The sequence below is a fragment of the Gymnoscopelus braueri genome, assembly GCF_963280865.1.
Source record: "Gymnoscopelus braueri genome assembly, chromosome: 1".
NCBI classification, from domain to species: Eukaryota; Metazoa; Chordata; class Actinopteri; order Myctophiformes; family Myctophidae; genus Gymnoscopelus; species Gymnoscopelus braueri.
This window is the reverse complement of record NC_137603.1, coordinates 61034405-61048750: the sequence shown is the minus strand read 5'-3', so window position 1 is coordinate 61048750 and position 14346 is coordinate 61034405. Positions and strand designations below refer to the sequence as shown.

The 14346-nt window shown below is 39.8% G+C and overlaps 1 protein-coding gene across 4 annotated transcripts in view; it reads left to right on the top strand.

Annotated features, from left to right (window-relative positions):
- LOC308087257 (inositol hexakisphosphate and diphosphoinositol-pentakisphosphate kinase 2-like) overlaps nt 1-14346 on the top strand; it is a 59750-nt gene that overhangs the window by 14292 nt on the left and 31112 nt on the right. For all 4 annotated transcript variants that reach the window (XM_080431017.1, XM_080431015.1, XM_080431016.1 and 1 more), the window contains exons 7-15: nt 2882-2983; nt 3552-3713; nt 4593-4714; nt 5229-5330; nt 7385-7471; nt 7564-7639; nt 8139-8248; nt 9563-9648; nt 10424-10549. In XM_080431017.1, coding sequence (XP_080287143.1) covers nt 2882-2983; nt 3552-3713; nt 4593-4714; nt 5229-5330; nt 7385-7471; nt 7564-7639; nt 8139-8248; nt 9563-9648; nt 10424-10549 — 973 coding nt within the window. The remainder of the gene's footprint in view (nt 1-2881; nt 2984-3551; nt 3714-4592; nt 4715-5228; nt 5331-7384; nt 7472-7563; nt 7640-8138; nt 8249-9562; nt 9649-10423; nt 10550-14346) is intronic.

Below are 14346 nucleotides of genomic sequence, written 5' to 3'. Positions count from 1 at the left end.
CAGCTTTGGAGGTATGTTTCCCTACTTTTTAGAAGAGATTTTACTTGATCTCAGACATCTAGGTATTGACTAAACTTGGTCAAGAGTAATCCATGAGTTTGTCTGACTCTGGTTAAATAGGACAAAGAGTAAAATTCTTCTAATATTGAACTGTCCCTTTAAAAACTCTCTGGTTTCTTGCTTAGTTGCAATTATTATGTAATCGCCTAATCGCAATTATTTGAGATGATCGCAATTATTTTGCATTATCTATATTTGAAAATGTTCAAATATATTCAAAACATAGTGGAAATAGCAGATCTACAAGCTCACAATGAGAGCATGTAGATTGTCTATTTCAACTATTTATTTTTTATTTTGAAAGTATAAAGTTATTGTCTCCGCCAGGCCAAAGGCTATGTTTTGCACCCTGTCCGTCCGTCCGTGTGTGTCTGTCTGTGACCGCTAATCTCCGGCACCGTTGGCCTGATCACAGCAAAACTGTGCACACACAGTACACTCCTTGGATTCCAGAGCAGAAACTCTGTCCCGAATTCTTTAGATCGGCCCGTTATAGCGCCATCAAGGAAGCCGATTTTTGCAAATCACACAGATCTGTCTGATTTTTTATAGTCCAGCCTGATTGGTGAATTTCGAACCCACAATAACCTACCTGACCTGGCGGAGACCTGTGCTCCAAGGAGGCACTGTTTCTAGTTCAATATATCAGTTATCTCGTTGTATATTAAAGTTATTTGTCGTATCTGCCTTGTGGAATTTTTATTTACGAAGCCTAAAAGCCAAACAGAATGTTCCAATGTTCAATGCCGAAAACACAATTAAATAATTCATCGCAATTATTTGTATGACAATTAATCGTCAAGTAAAATGATTGATCATGAGTCATGATTGATTCGTGACAGTCCTATCCTTGCTTGCGTGTGGCTTGGCTCCGCTGTCACTACAAGATAGACAACAGAGAAGGGATGGGTGGCTGATACATTAGATAGCCAATCAGCCCAGTTAATCACACATGTTAACTGCTGCACCCGTAGCTCTCCAGTTGCAGCGGACGGTAAACCACACCCTAATGCCACACTATTGCGTTGACATAAGAAGACCTTTATTAGTGTCCACTCACGTGGAAATTGTGTCAAGCCTCACAGTAGCCAGTTAATCACTTCAACCCTATATGGTTGACCGTAGTCGCTCAGGGCCCTATACTAGTGTCTTTTCTGTTTTCTGTCATTGTGGAGAAAGCTTGTGCTGAAAATAGCCCATCGACAAGCTTACACCGCGTCACGCTGCGACGCGTTGTAAGCTTGTCGATTTGCTATTTTCTGTGAAAGCTTTCCCCACAATACGGATACTAGGGTTTAAGTGGTTAAAAACAAGCAGCCGGCCCGGGCCGCTGGCCTAGTGGTCCGGGAACTTAGGCTCAATGTAGCCTGACAGCGTGTTGCAAGTCCCGAGCCCGACAGCCTTTGCTGCGTGTCATTCCCTGTGTCTCTATCCCCGTTTCCTGTCTCTCTTCACTAATACTATCCAATAAAGGCAGAAAAAGGCAAAGAAAATCTAAAAGAAAAGAACCTCTACCAATAAAATCCTAAAAATGTTATATTACATATAATGTAATGTACTCTTATTGTCCGCTTTTTAAAATGTTTTTTTGTGGGTACTGCGGATGTAAATTAGCATCTTTGCTAAATCTGGTGTATTTACATTACATTGATTGCATTGTTCATTAACATGCGGTGTCCCGTCAAAATAAACAAATAAAAACATTAAAATAAATAAGAACATGGCTTAGGAAGGAACCAGTGAAATGGGGATGAAGGAACAGTTTTCTTTGTTGTTCTGGGCGTCTTATAGCGTCCTAAGTTTGTCCAATTCAGTAAAAAAAATTATGTGAGGGAATCGTCAACGATTTGGTTTGTTTTTCCTAGTTTGGGCCACATAATATTTAGACGGTCGACGCCGTGGCCTGCCTATTATCTTATTGGCCGTTCTTACTGCTTCTTACTGCTCGGAAATAAAACACATCAGCTAAATGCCTGGCCTCGCTAGCCTCCCTCGTAAAAACGCTCATTTTTGTACTGCTCTGCCAAGTGGGAGGAAGGACATGAGGTCATACTGTCAATTCAAACAAGGGGACACAACCTTTGGGTTGTGAATGTACACAGATTACTCCCTGAGTACAAAGCATCACATGATGCTCAATATCAGATCTGGCAGATTGAGCGGAGCTTAACCGCTTGAACCCGAGTGTCCCTATTATGTGACAAACAATCTGAGAAAATGGCAGATCTACAAGCTCACAACCTGCGACGCGTTGTGACCTTGTAGATCGGCTATTCTCGCAGATGATATTCTGTGTTGAGGGAAGAAATTGGGGGCCTTAGTAGTATTGGAGCATATGGGTATACTAGTATATGGGGTTTACTAGGGGTAACATTTTCAATGAAAGAAAAGTTAATTTTGATATAATCTTTTACTGGTATATTTTTCACTAGAACCATTCTACTTAAATGTAGTTTTGAAATGGTGCAGGCACCGGAAATGTATTTATTTATTTTAAAGTCAATGCATTGACACATTGCTTGTGTCAATGTTCTTGTTACTTTTCAAACTACCCTCTGCGCTGGGACTCTGCACTGTCTGCAGCATTCGTTTTGGAGCGGTACCTCTGCGTTTTATTTCAAACTCACTGAATTCTGGGAATCCCAGCTCTAACAGACCATAGACAGACCAGATGTGTCACCAGAATTACTACTACAGTGATTGTTACTCAGTATGACTCAGTCTATCCGGAATCCTTCCCACATGACAGCTTTTTTTTTAATGTTTGTGTTTTTTTCCCCTCCCCCTTCTCTCGCTTGGCTAACGCTGGCCGCTTGCTCAGATTGGGAGCCGTAGCAGCGTGTACTCACCAGAGAGCAACGTGCGGAAGACAGGCTCCTACATCTATGAAGAGTTCATGCCCACAGACGGTACAGACGTCAAGGTAGAGTGAACATTATGGGAGCAGAGACCATATGGTTCTCATAGAACACGCACATCACTTGTCTGGGTGTCGACTTAGGATAGGATCATGAAAAAAGAAGAATAAAAGCTGCACTAAAATGCTCCAATACATTTATTGAGCCTAGGCTCTAGGGCGCTTATTTTCTTAGCGATTATTCTATTTATTACTTTATCGATTAATCGAATAATCAAAAGCCAGATTTTATTATACATATATTTACTTTTTTTTTTCTTATTGATTTTACATAATCAACTAAATGTTTGATTAACCAATTTAAGTCCTGGTTATACTCTGTTGTACATACTGTCACACAAACCATAATGAAAATAGCCGCGCTCACAACACAACACGTTGTAAACTTAAAACTTAAATTATAACTTTTTTTTAAATAATTGATTATATCAATTAACTGTTACACCCTTACACATAAAACATGCAATAAGACACTGTGTGTGTGTGTGTGTGTGTGTGTGTGTGTGTGTGTGTGTGTGTGTGTGTGTGTGTGTGTGTGTACGTGTGTACGCACGCGCGTGTGTGTGTCCTCTAGGTGTACACTGTGGGGCCTGACTATGCTCATGCTGAGGCCAGGAAGTCCCCTGCCTTGGATGGGAAGGTGGAGCGGGACAGCGAGGGGAAGGAGATCCGTTACCCAGTCATGCTGACCGCCATGGAGAAACTGGTGGCCCGCAAGGTCTGCCTGGCCTTTAAGGTAAGCTGCTGCTGCTGCACGGAACCATTCACATGAACTACTAGACCAAGGCTTCCCAAACTTTTTCAACTTGAGACACAAAGAGAGAAATGTACATACATTTACTCAAATACATTATGAATAGGCTCTATGCGCAGCAGCCAGATTGGAAAGAAATTGAGCCTCTTCCTTACTTCCCTCACAGGTCTTACCAATGATACTGGAAGGCTATGTTCCATTTAGTGTAGCACAGTGGTTCTCAAACATTTTAATTTCAAGGACCCCCATAACTCTTGAGAGTGTAGAGTTACAAAGTTCCAAATGACCCCTTACCCGTAAGGGGTCATTTGGAACCCCCTCATGGGTCACTGGACCCCAATTTGTGACTCACTGGTGTAGCAGAGTGTTTCCAGTGAGCCGACATGCACAATGTTAGCACCCTGACTCTGTTTGACCAGAAAGGTGTCATTGGTAACACAAGGAAGTAAGGAAGAGGCCTGATTTATTTCCAATATGGCTGCTGTGCATAGAGCCTATTAACCACTTCAGCCCTACGTGAAAAACATGCCTTCTCTGGGCTGGATTTTTATGTAGGCTGGCGGAGTCTTTTATTAATTCATAATGTGTTTTTTTATGTTTGGAGAGCCCGGGAGACACCAAACTTCTCTTTTGGAACCACTTCTCCAATATTTTATCTAAATCCTATTGCTGTATCGTAAGGAGCACACAGAAAGTCTGACATACCACAAGTTATTTGTGTGCCGAGAGCTAGTCCACCACAAAGGCTCTGGAAAGACTCTGCCTGCCTATGTAAAAACATAGTCATCCGGCCCAGAGCAGGATGACTGCCAGAGTAGCACTGTTATTAATATTAAATGTCCTCACCTGTCCTCGCCGCAGCAAACCGTGTGTGGATTTGACCTTCTTCGAGCCAACGGACACTCCTACGTGTGTGATGTCAACGGCTTCAGTTTTGTGAAGAACTCCATGAAGTACTACGATGACTGTGCCAAGATTTTGGGGTACCTAACCTTTATCTAGCCTTGCTCTATCTATGTTATGCACTGGGGGATCTAACCCTGTATCTAGGCCTGTAACAGTTATTACATCAATGCCTATTACATAATTATTACATTACAGAATCATTTCCCTTAATCTGTATAAAAACAGCTGGATGAAATTAATTGAAATATCATAATTTCTATGTCACTGTCCATGCTCTTTTAACCACTTTCAACCTTTTTAAGTGAATTATTTTCAATACTCTTCACAATCTTGATGCAATGCGAGCTTAGCGTATATCTGCAATTGTTGAATGTATAAAATTATTAAATATATGGCCTGTTTTGACCATAGTACATTGTACAGTGTACATTTTCATTACAAAGCCTAAAGGTTTCAATCAATGTTCATTGCCACAAAACACAGTTAAATCATGGCAACCCTATCTGTACGCATGATGTTTCTTTGGTCTTTCTTCCTGAATGGAAGAAGGCTCTATTTATTTGACTCCATTGTTTTTCCTGTGCTCTTCAGTAACATAGTGATGCGAGAGCTGGCCCCACAGTTCCAGATTCCCTGGTCCATCCCTACAGAGGCCGAGGACATCCCCATCGTCCCCACAACCTCTGGGACAATGTGAGTAGAATCCAGTGTTAATTTTGTATTATACCTTTTTTATTTAGTTTTAGTCATAGTTTTTGAATATATTCTTATTTAGTTTTTATCACATTTTAGTCATCTGAAAGGTTTTGGTTTTAGTCTAGTTTTAGTCGACTAAATATCATAAGATTTTAGTCGACTAAATATACAGTTGATTTTGTCGCCAACATTTTTTTGGCGGTGCCTTGATGGCGTCGTAATGGCTGATTTTTACACTTGGTTGCTCCTTTGCAGTAACTGCCTTATTTGAAGCATTGCCTGCTGTCATGGCTCTGCAACTTGTTTGTTTTATCAGAATGAGCTTCATTTGAACACATACATTTCAATGAACTTACACACTAATAGACATACAGCAGAACAAGTATAAAAAGGCAAGTCAAATCCAGTCCAGTTTTGTAATAATTTAGACCCCAAGGCACTTGTATGAGTTCACCCACTTCACTTCCTCTACCTGCTTGACAACCAGTCTGTGGTTTTGCTGATATTGATCTTCACGTGGTTGTCATAGCATCATGTGATGAAGCCCTCTAACAGTCTTCTGTACTCCTGTAAAAAAAGATTAAGACCTGAGGCCGATTCTTACTTATGTCTTCTAAATCCTAACAGTTTTCTGAAAAACGTATGTTTCTATATCAGTGGTTCTCAAACCTTTTCATGTCAAGGACCCCCAAAATGATATGTATTTGGCCCCCGACCCCATCTCAAAATATTTAGTTCCAGGGACCCCCAGAAGCAAAGATTTGAGTTAAAAATGTTCGCTTTAAAAGAATATAAATATATTAATTTGCACACATTTTCTCGATTTTTCAAAAATAGCAGCTCATAGCGCAACAATCCCTGTTGATTCGATTTCTACAATTTAATCTTGCTCTGGCATACTTGTGGTCCTTCCTTTCAGGACCACAAGTTAGGACCCCTTAGGACCCCCAGAAGCAAAGATTTGAGTTAAAAATGTTTGTCGCTTTAAAAGAATAATAAATATATTAATTTACACACATTTTCTCGATTTTTCAAAAATAGCAGATATACAAGCTCATAGCGCGGCACTCGGTGCCGCACTATGAGCTTGTATATCTGCTATTTTTGAATAGCCAAAGTGTAAAATAATGCTTTTTAGCTCAAATCAAAAAATGACACAGATGCGTTCCAGGTCTTAATGGGTTAAGACAACATGGTTTCTCGCTGGAAATTGGTCACTGAAATCATACACATCAATAACTTACATTTAGCCAAGAAATACACTTGAAGGGTGGTGTAAGTGATATTTTTGGGTTCAATTAGTGTTACATAGCTCTATATTCCGATAGTAATCATTGCTATAGTGTATATTCAGTAACAGGGGTCTCTTCCTGTCTCTTTAGCTCTTTAGTAAACAGAAAATAAATGTTCACCAATAATTTGACTCAATCAGGACAGGAGAGAGAACTCCTACAAGATGAACAAGTGAAATTGGAAGTGATGAAGCAACAAAGTAGCAGAATTGGATCTGGAACACTGTACATTTTAAAAGGATAAATCATCTTTGTAGAGTTGGTTGGATAAAACTCCAACCCAACCTGAAAATGCATTTTCAGTTTATTAAAGAGCTAGAGAGACAGGGACTGAACAAACACTACATAGCAATGACTACTATCAGAATATAGAGCTTTAACCTTTCAACAAAAACTAATTAGCACAAACAAAAACAATCTCTTTTACAACAACTAATACCTTTTTATAAAATTCCTTCCAAGTTTTCCCTACATGGTGTCCTTACTCTGACAAACGTGGAGGTAAATTACAAGTGGTTGGGGGAGGCATGCAAGCTTGATGTGGTATTCCTAGTGTGTATTTGTAACTGTCTGATTTATAGAAACGTACTTTAGAGTCTACCATAGTTGTTAAATTCAGAAATTCAGAAACACGATAGATAAGTCCATTCATTCATCTTTCTTTCCGTGATGTTAAAAATAGACAATCTAATTAACAATCCCTGTTGATTCGATTTCTTCAATTTAATCTTGCTCTGGCATTGTGGTCCTTCCTTTCAGGATGGAGCTGCGTTGTGTTATTGCTATAATCCGACATGGAGACAGAACACCCAAACAGAAGATGAAGATGGAAGTTCGGAACCCCATGTAGGCTCCTCCCCAGACACTATGCCATCATTCAGTGTTTTAAACAGTGTGGGCATTGTGTGTGATTTGAACCGTGTCTCTCTTTCAATCAGGTTCTTCGATCTGTTTGAAAAATACGGCGGCTACAAAACGGGGAAGTCGAAGCTTAAGAAGCCAAAGCAACTACAGGTACCTGCAAGGGACAAAAATATTTAAACTTCATAATAGTATAGTATAGTATCCTCCGATAAATTATATTATAGTTCAAAATCTCTTTAACGACAATAGCCAATCTGCAAGCTTGTAGAGCTGCTATTTTTGTTTGCCTATTTTTGCCATAAGTTCGCCTATTATTATTATTATTATTACATTACATGCCCAGAATAGGGATGCTAGGGTTCATATGGTTAAGCCCTATTTTATACTTTCAAAGCTGTCAAAAAATAGCAAGAATAGCCTATCTTCAAGGTCGCGACACATTATGAGCTTGTAAATCGGCTGTTTTTGCCATTTTTGAAAAGTTTTGACAAATTAAAAAGAAAGTTTATATTATCGTCACAATATTATATTATATTTTGTCCATATCACCCAGCCCTAGTTGCAGCTTTTGTAAAGGCATGAGAATGGGGTAAAAGTGGTGCACGTTTCTAACCACGTGTTGCTTTGGCCCCTCTTTTGTTTTCACCAGGAGGTGCTGGACATCACTCGGCTGCTGTTAGCAGAACTGGGGCAGCACAACGACTGTGAGATCGAGGAGAAGAAGTCCAAACTGGAGCAGTTGAAAACCGTTCTGGAGATGTGAGTGACGGGTGAACTGGGTCAAGCTATTAGACGTACAAAAAGTATGCAGCATTTTCCTCTGCCTTATTCACTTCTGACCCATTTCAATATGTGTCAGAGATTCAGTATAGCAGATGGATTGCGGACGAGGAAAGGAGAATTTCGCTCAACGTTTTTCGTACTTTTTTTTTATCATGTTATGATATCCTAGGACTAGTGGTACAGTAGAAAGATTTCGGGCGCCGGAAGTCTCACTAAAGCGAGACTTACGGTGGAGCACATTCAAGACAATCACGTAGCATAGTGTTATGTCACTATAAATGTCAGATCTCACCCCCCCAAAAAAAAAAAAAAAGCTATTAAAATACGCGATTTAAAGCAAGTCCCATAGACGCAGGTTTTTAGCTGCGGCGGACCCGGGATGGAGTTATGAAATCTTTCTACTGTACCAATCGTCCTAGGATATCATAAAAATCATAAAAAAGGTAAGAAAAATGCCGGGTGAAATTCTCCTTTAAAGGAGAACCAAGCGATACTGTTAGATAACCCTCCTGGCAGGTTTCCAGAGTTCCATATGGTCCTGGCCTCTGTTATGCACACGTTTATTTTTTCTATGTTCACTTCCTGCTGTGAGCCTTACTCTCAGACTGTGCATGATTCTGTGTTGTGTATCCTGTACACAGCAGTCTACAGTCTGTCTACAGCAGTGTTTCTCAAACTTTTTCATGTCAAGGACCCCCAAATGTATTTGGCCGTGGACCCTCATCTGGGAATGTTTTGTGCCAGTGACACACTGCAGTTAAAATTTGTGTTTAAAATTGTCAATTATTCAACATTTTCAAAAATAGCAGATTGTATATCTGCTATTTTTTAATAGCCAACTTAATATAAATGGATAAAGTGGTTATACTGATTGTGACACTATATTAAATAATTTCGCTAGGCCCCCCTGGGACCTCTGGGGGTCCCTGATCCCCACTTTGAGAACCAACGGTCTACAGTAGACACACAACACAGAGTCATGCTCAGTCTCATGCTAACCATTGAGCTCCCTGCACTTGAAGTTATGGTACTTTGAAGTTATGGTGTTGCCTTTCTGTGCTACCAATGAATGGAATCTATTTATATGCATTATAATTGGAATGGCCCATAGTGCATCAAAGGAAATTCAAGTACACCAAGTCTCTCTCGCTCTGTCACCATTATTTTCATCAAGGCCATTTATATACTTGTTAATAATCATAGATTTGGGAATGCCAAAGCGGTGTTAATCTGTTAAAAGCCAGCCTGTGTGTGACTGCACTAATGGCTTTGCATGTCATTTAAATGCAGGTATGGACACTTCTCTGGGATCAACAGGAAAGTGCAGCTCACCTACCTGCCCCATGGGCAGCCCAAAACATCAAGCGAGGAGGAAGGTAGGATGAAATCAACTTAAAATGATGACATTAATAATGAGGTACATGGATTAAAGTTCTCAGTCGACTGATTTCAGTGCATCTGCGACTCATTGAGAGCTTGTAGATAGGTTATTTTTGGTTATTATTTTAAGATTAGAGCATTTATCAAACAAAAGGGAGGAGGGAGCACACCAGTATGGGTGAGGTGCTGCTGACCTTAGTAAATAAGTATAAAAGTAAAGAAAGGGCTGCACACTCGTAGCCACGATGCAGGATTTATTTATCCTTCGACCTGGAAAGGTCTTCTTCAGGGAACGGTTTCCCTGAAGAAGACCTTTCCAGGTCGAAACGTTGGTTTTCATTTAAATAAATCCTGCATTGTAGCTGCGAGTGTGCGGCCTTTTCTTTACTTTAAGATTAGAGCACATTAGGACACTTGGTCATACTAACATTTTCACTTGTGAGATTTTATTTTTGCTTTAATCCATGTGAGGTAGATGGGTAATAACTTCATTAGAGAAGAGGGAGGAGGATATCTGCACACAGGATATCTGCACACTGTTTTGAATGCTCTCAAAGTAATTATTTTTAATATTCTGACTGGTTTGTGTCAGACATATATATATATATATATATATATATATATATATATATATATATATATATATATATATATATATATATATATATATATATATATATATATATATATATATATATATATATATATATATATATATATATATATATATATATATATATATATATAACAATGAACTGTGTTGTGTGTCAGACACGCGTAAGGAGGACCCGTCCCTGCTGCTGGTGCTGAAGTGGGGCGGCGAGCTCACTCCTGCAGGGAGAGTACAGGCCGAAGAGCTGGGGAGAGCCTTTCGCTGTATGTACCCTGGAGGACAAGGTGAGGCACACACACACACACACACACACACACACACACACACACACACGTGCTAGTGTTTCCCTTGTATGCATTTATCGGCGCCCCACCTCTGTTGAAATATGACCACGCGGTGCTGGATTTTTATGTAAAGAAATTGTTATATATATCTTAACGATGGAAGACAGCTCCATCTTATGTCTTTAGAAGCTAAAGTTATTATTAGTTTGCGCTACCAGTATGGACGCTTCATATCCAGTTACACACAACAGAGAGGAGAGGACAGGGCTCCGTCCAGACCTATTGAAAGAGTTTACAACACTCTTTGATCTCGCACGATGATACGCCATCACATTACTTATGCATTCTCCTACGTACGCTTCATATTCAGGTCAATTAACTTGATGCGCATACCTGATCATCTCTTCAAATTAAAGCACCGGGTAGATGTCAACGTTGAAACAAACCAACGCTGATCATTGTTTTATCATTTGCCGAAGACAAAAAAAGAGTCCCGCACTCCATAGACTGCATCATCTCCCAAAAAGGACTTCTACAGTCTACAGTACAAGCTATCATAACATGTCACAATTCAACGTGTTGATACCTTGTAGATTTGTTCTTTTTGTCAAGCAAGCAACACCGTTACGTGATAAAGTATAAATGATCAGACGTAAACATTTTGATTGTAATGTGAAATAAACATTTGCAAGTTCCATCTTAACCCATTAAAACCAGGATAGTATCTATGTCATTTTAGATTTTAGCTACCGGTATATAGCAACATACAAAAATAACAGAAGCCTCGGTAGGCTAATTGGCCAGTGTTTTGCCTAGAGGCGGTCCACAGGGCCACCATGACTCCACGACACCTGTCAATCCAATCACCTGTCAAAGACACTTGACTTCTTACTTTGAGCACACACACAAAAATAATCTATTTAAATATTCACCACTGCTATAACTTCATCCTAGGGGAAATGGTACCAGCACACGAACACAGACACACACACACACACACACACACACACACACACACACACACACACACACACACACACACACACACACACACACACTCACACTCACACTCACTCACATATTACTATACTTGAGGACAGCAATGTTTTAGGATGGCTATCATTTGTTATAAATGTTATTTTGACCATTTTCTTTTGACATTTTTAAACCTAACCGTAACCCTAAACCGAAACCCTAAATGCCTAACCCTGACCCCATCCGGATTCATTTCCTAATTGTAACCTTAGCTCTCTCTCTCTTAACTCTCTAAAAATCTTTTATCTTGTGGGGTCCAGGAAAGTAGTCATTACAAGGTCGATTTCTCAAGTTCTGCTATAATTGTGGCGACAACCTGGCCCTCATAAGTATAGTAATACCTGACACACACACACACACACACACACACACACACACACACACACACACACAAGCGCGCGCACACGCGCACACACACGACTGTATGTTCCCAGCAATGACAATTGAAGTCATTCTGTATTGTAATAATGGGGTGTGACGACATTGTGGTGTATGCACATCACTGCTGTTAGAGGTACCCATAATCACAGTACAAAAACATCCTCAGGGCTATTATAGCTGTTATGTAATAGTTAACTGTAGCAGCTGTGGGCTCCAGCTGGACTTATTTTTAGAAATATGCGTAACACTTAACCAACAGGAGAACACAAAATTGCTGACTAGCTCCCCAGTTAGCAATCCAGAGTTGGCATACAGTACCATCCAGTGAAGCTTGCATAAAAACATGCTCTAAAATGCAGTGTCATGATTGTGTGTTTTTTCCTAAAGCACTGATGTGATTAAAATGCACGAGGATGTCTTGTCTGTGTATTATCACTGTCCCATTGTAAGCTGGGAGCTTCTCTGGCAAACGGGCAAATAGGAACACACTGGACGTCTGGTGTATCAGGACCATGTACCTCCCATCGCATCGACTTTATATTGCATTGCATCGCAAAAAAAGGAAATGTGAAAGTATTACAGAGAATTTGGATCAGAATCAGAATCAACTTTATTGTCACATCACAGGTTTACAGGTGTAAAACAGTGGGTGAAATGTGTTTTTGTGCAAGCTCCATCGTATATCTGATATGCTATTACTGTAATATTTTAAATGTTTGACATTTATGAAAAAAATTGAATGCCTAAAATAATGATGCCAGGTTGAAATGGTTAACCACTTGCAACCCTATTCCGGGAGTAACGTACGGTAAAAATGGCAGATATACAACCTTGTGAGCTTGTAGATTGGCCATTTGGTGTAGACGGAAAAAGGCCGTCCAACTACTACAGTTGTAACTCAGGTCCGTTTCACTAAGACTAGTGGGTTTAAGTGGTTACCCAAAAACCTAGTACATAAATTCCATTGGAAACGTTCAGTAAGAGCCCATGGTGGTGTGTTGGACTGGCATCTTGCCTGTTGCACTCTTATTATGCCATCACACTCGGTGCTGAGAGCAGCCACTCATCCATATAAGGTCAAACTCATCAGTAGGAAGCGAGACTGGAGGGAGTGGGAGGGAGAACGTCAGGGACGTGGGCCAAAAATGCCATTACAGTTGCGATCTTCTGTCGTAACGCACTTCTATTAGATCCACAGAAAGAAATGTTGATAAATTGGTTTATTTATTTAATTGACTCATTGCAGCACACAGTGGAGCAAAGTAAGGCTGCAGCTATTGATTATTTTCTTAGCTATTCTTAGATTCTTAGATTTCTTAGTTATTCTATTGATAACTTTTTCGATTAATCAAATATTTGAGAAGCACATTGTTTGATCTTTTTTTAAATATATTTTTCAACGAATCGATGCTAAATGATGCATTTACTGTATATAGTGCTATCTAAAGTGCCTTAGACTGTGCATTCCATTCGCCCTCACACTCCCGACGGCGGAGGAAACCATGCAAGGCACCAACCTGCTCATCGGAAGCAATTAGGGGTTCAGTGTCTTGCTCAAGGGCACTTCGACACTAACCCAGGGTGGAGACAGGGACCAAACCGAAAACGTTTTGATTCCCAAGTGGCCACTCTACCTCCTGAGCCACTGCCAAATAGTATTCTTGGGGGAATTGTATATCGGCTATTTTTGGTGTACATGTCCGTTTTACAAAGAATAGAGGTTTTAGATTAGATTATCAAAATAGATATATATTTTTTTTACAATAGGTTAAATCGACTGGTTCAGTTAACTGTTGCACCCTTAGAGCAAAAGCATCCCTCAGGTATGTCATATCAGGTTCCAGTTTGTGTTTTGATCTCCAATGGTCTTAATGGAGTAGTTCACCCAAAACATGACTTATTTTCAATCAATTACACACCCTGTGAAGCCTTGAATTCATAGGGATTTGTTAGTTCTTGTCGCATTCCTGAGCCAATAATTTGATGACCGGGTCATTGGTTAGTAGGAGACTCAGTAGGAGACTTTTTTGAGTCTGTTTGAAGACTCTTCGAGACTACGCCGGTCATCAAATTATTGGCTTAAAGGTAGGGTAAGTGATATTTTTGGGTTAAAACAAAAAGTATTTTGTTAAAAGGTTAAAGCACTATATTCTGATAGTAATCATTGCTATAGAGTGTTTGTTCAGTAACAGGAGTCTCCCTGTCTCTCCAGCTCTTTAATAAACAGAAAATACATTTTTCGGTAGGTGTCAAAATCTCAGCCAATCAGGAGAAAGTACCCATTTTTAAGCTTAATTTGTATAGTGTTCCAGTTCCAATTTTGTCTGCTCATTTCTTTGTGTCATCACTTCCAATTTCACTTGTTTAATCTGTATCCTGAT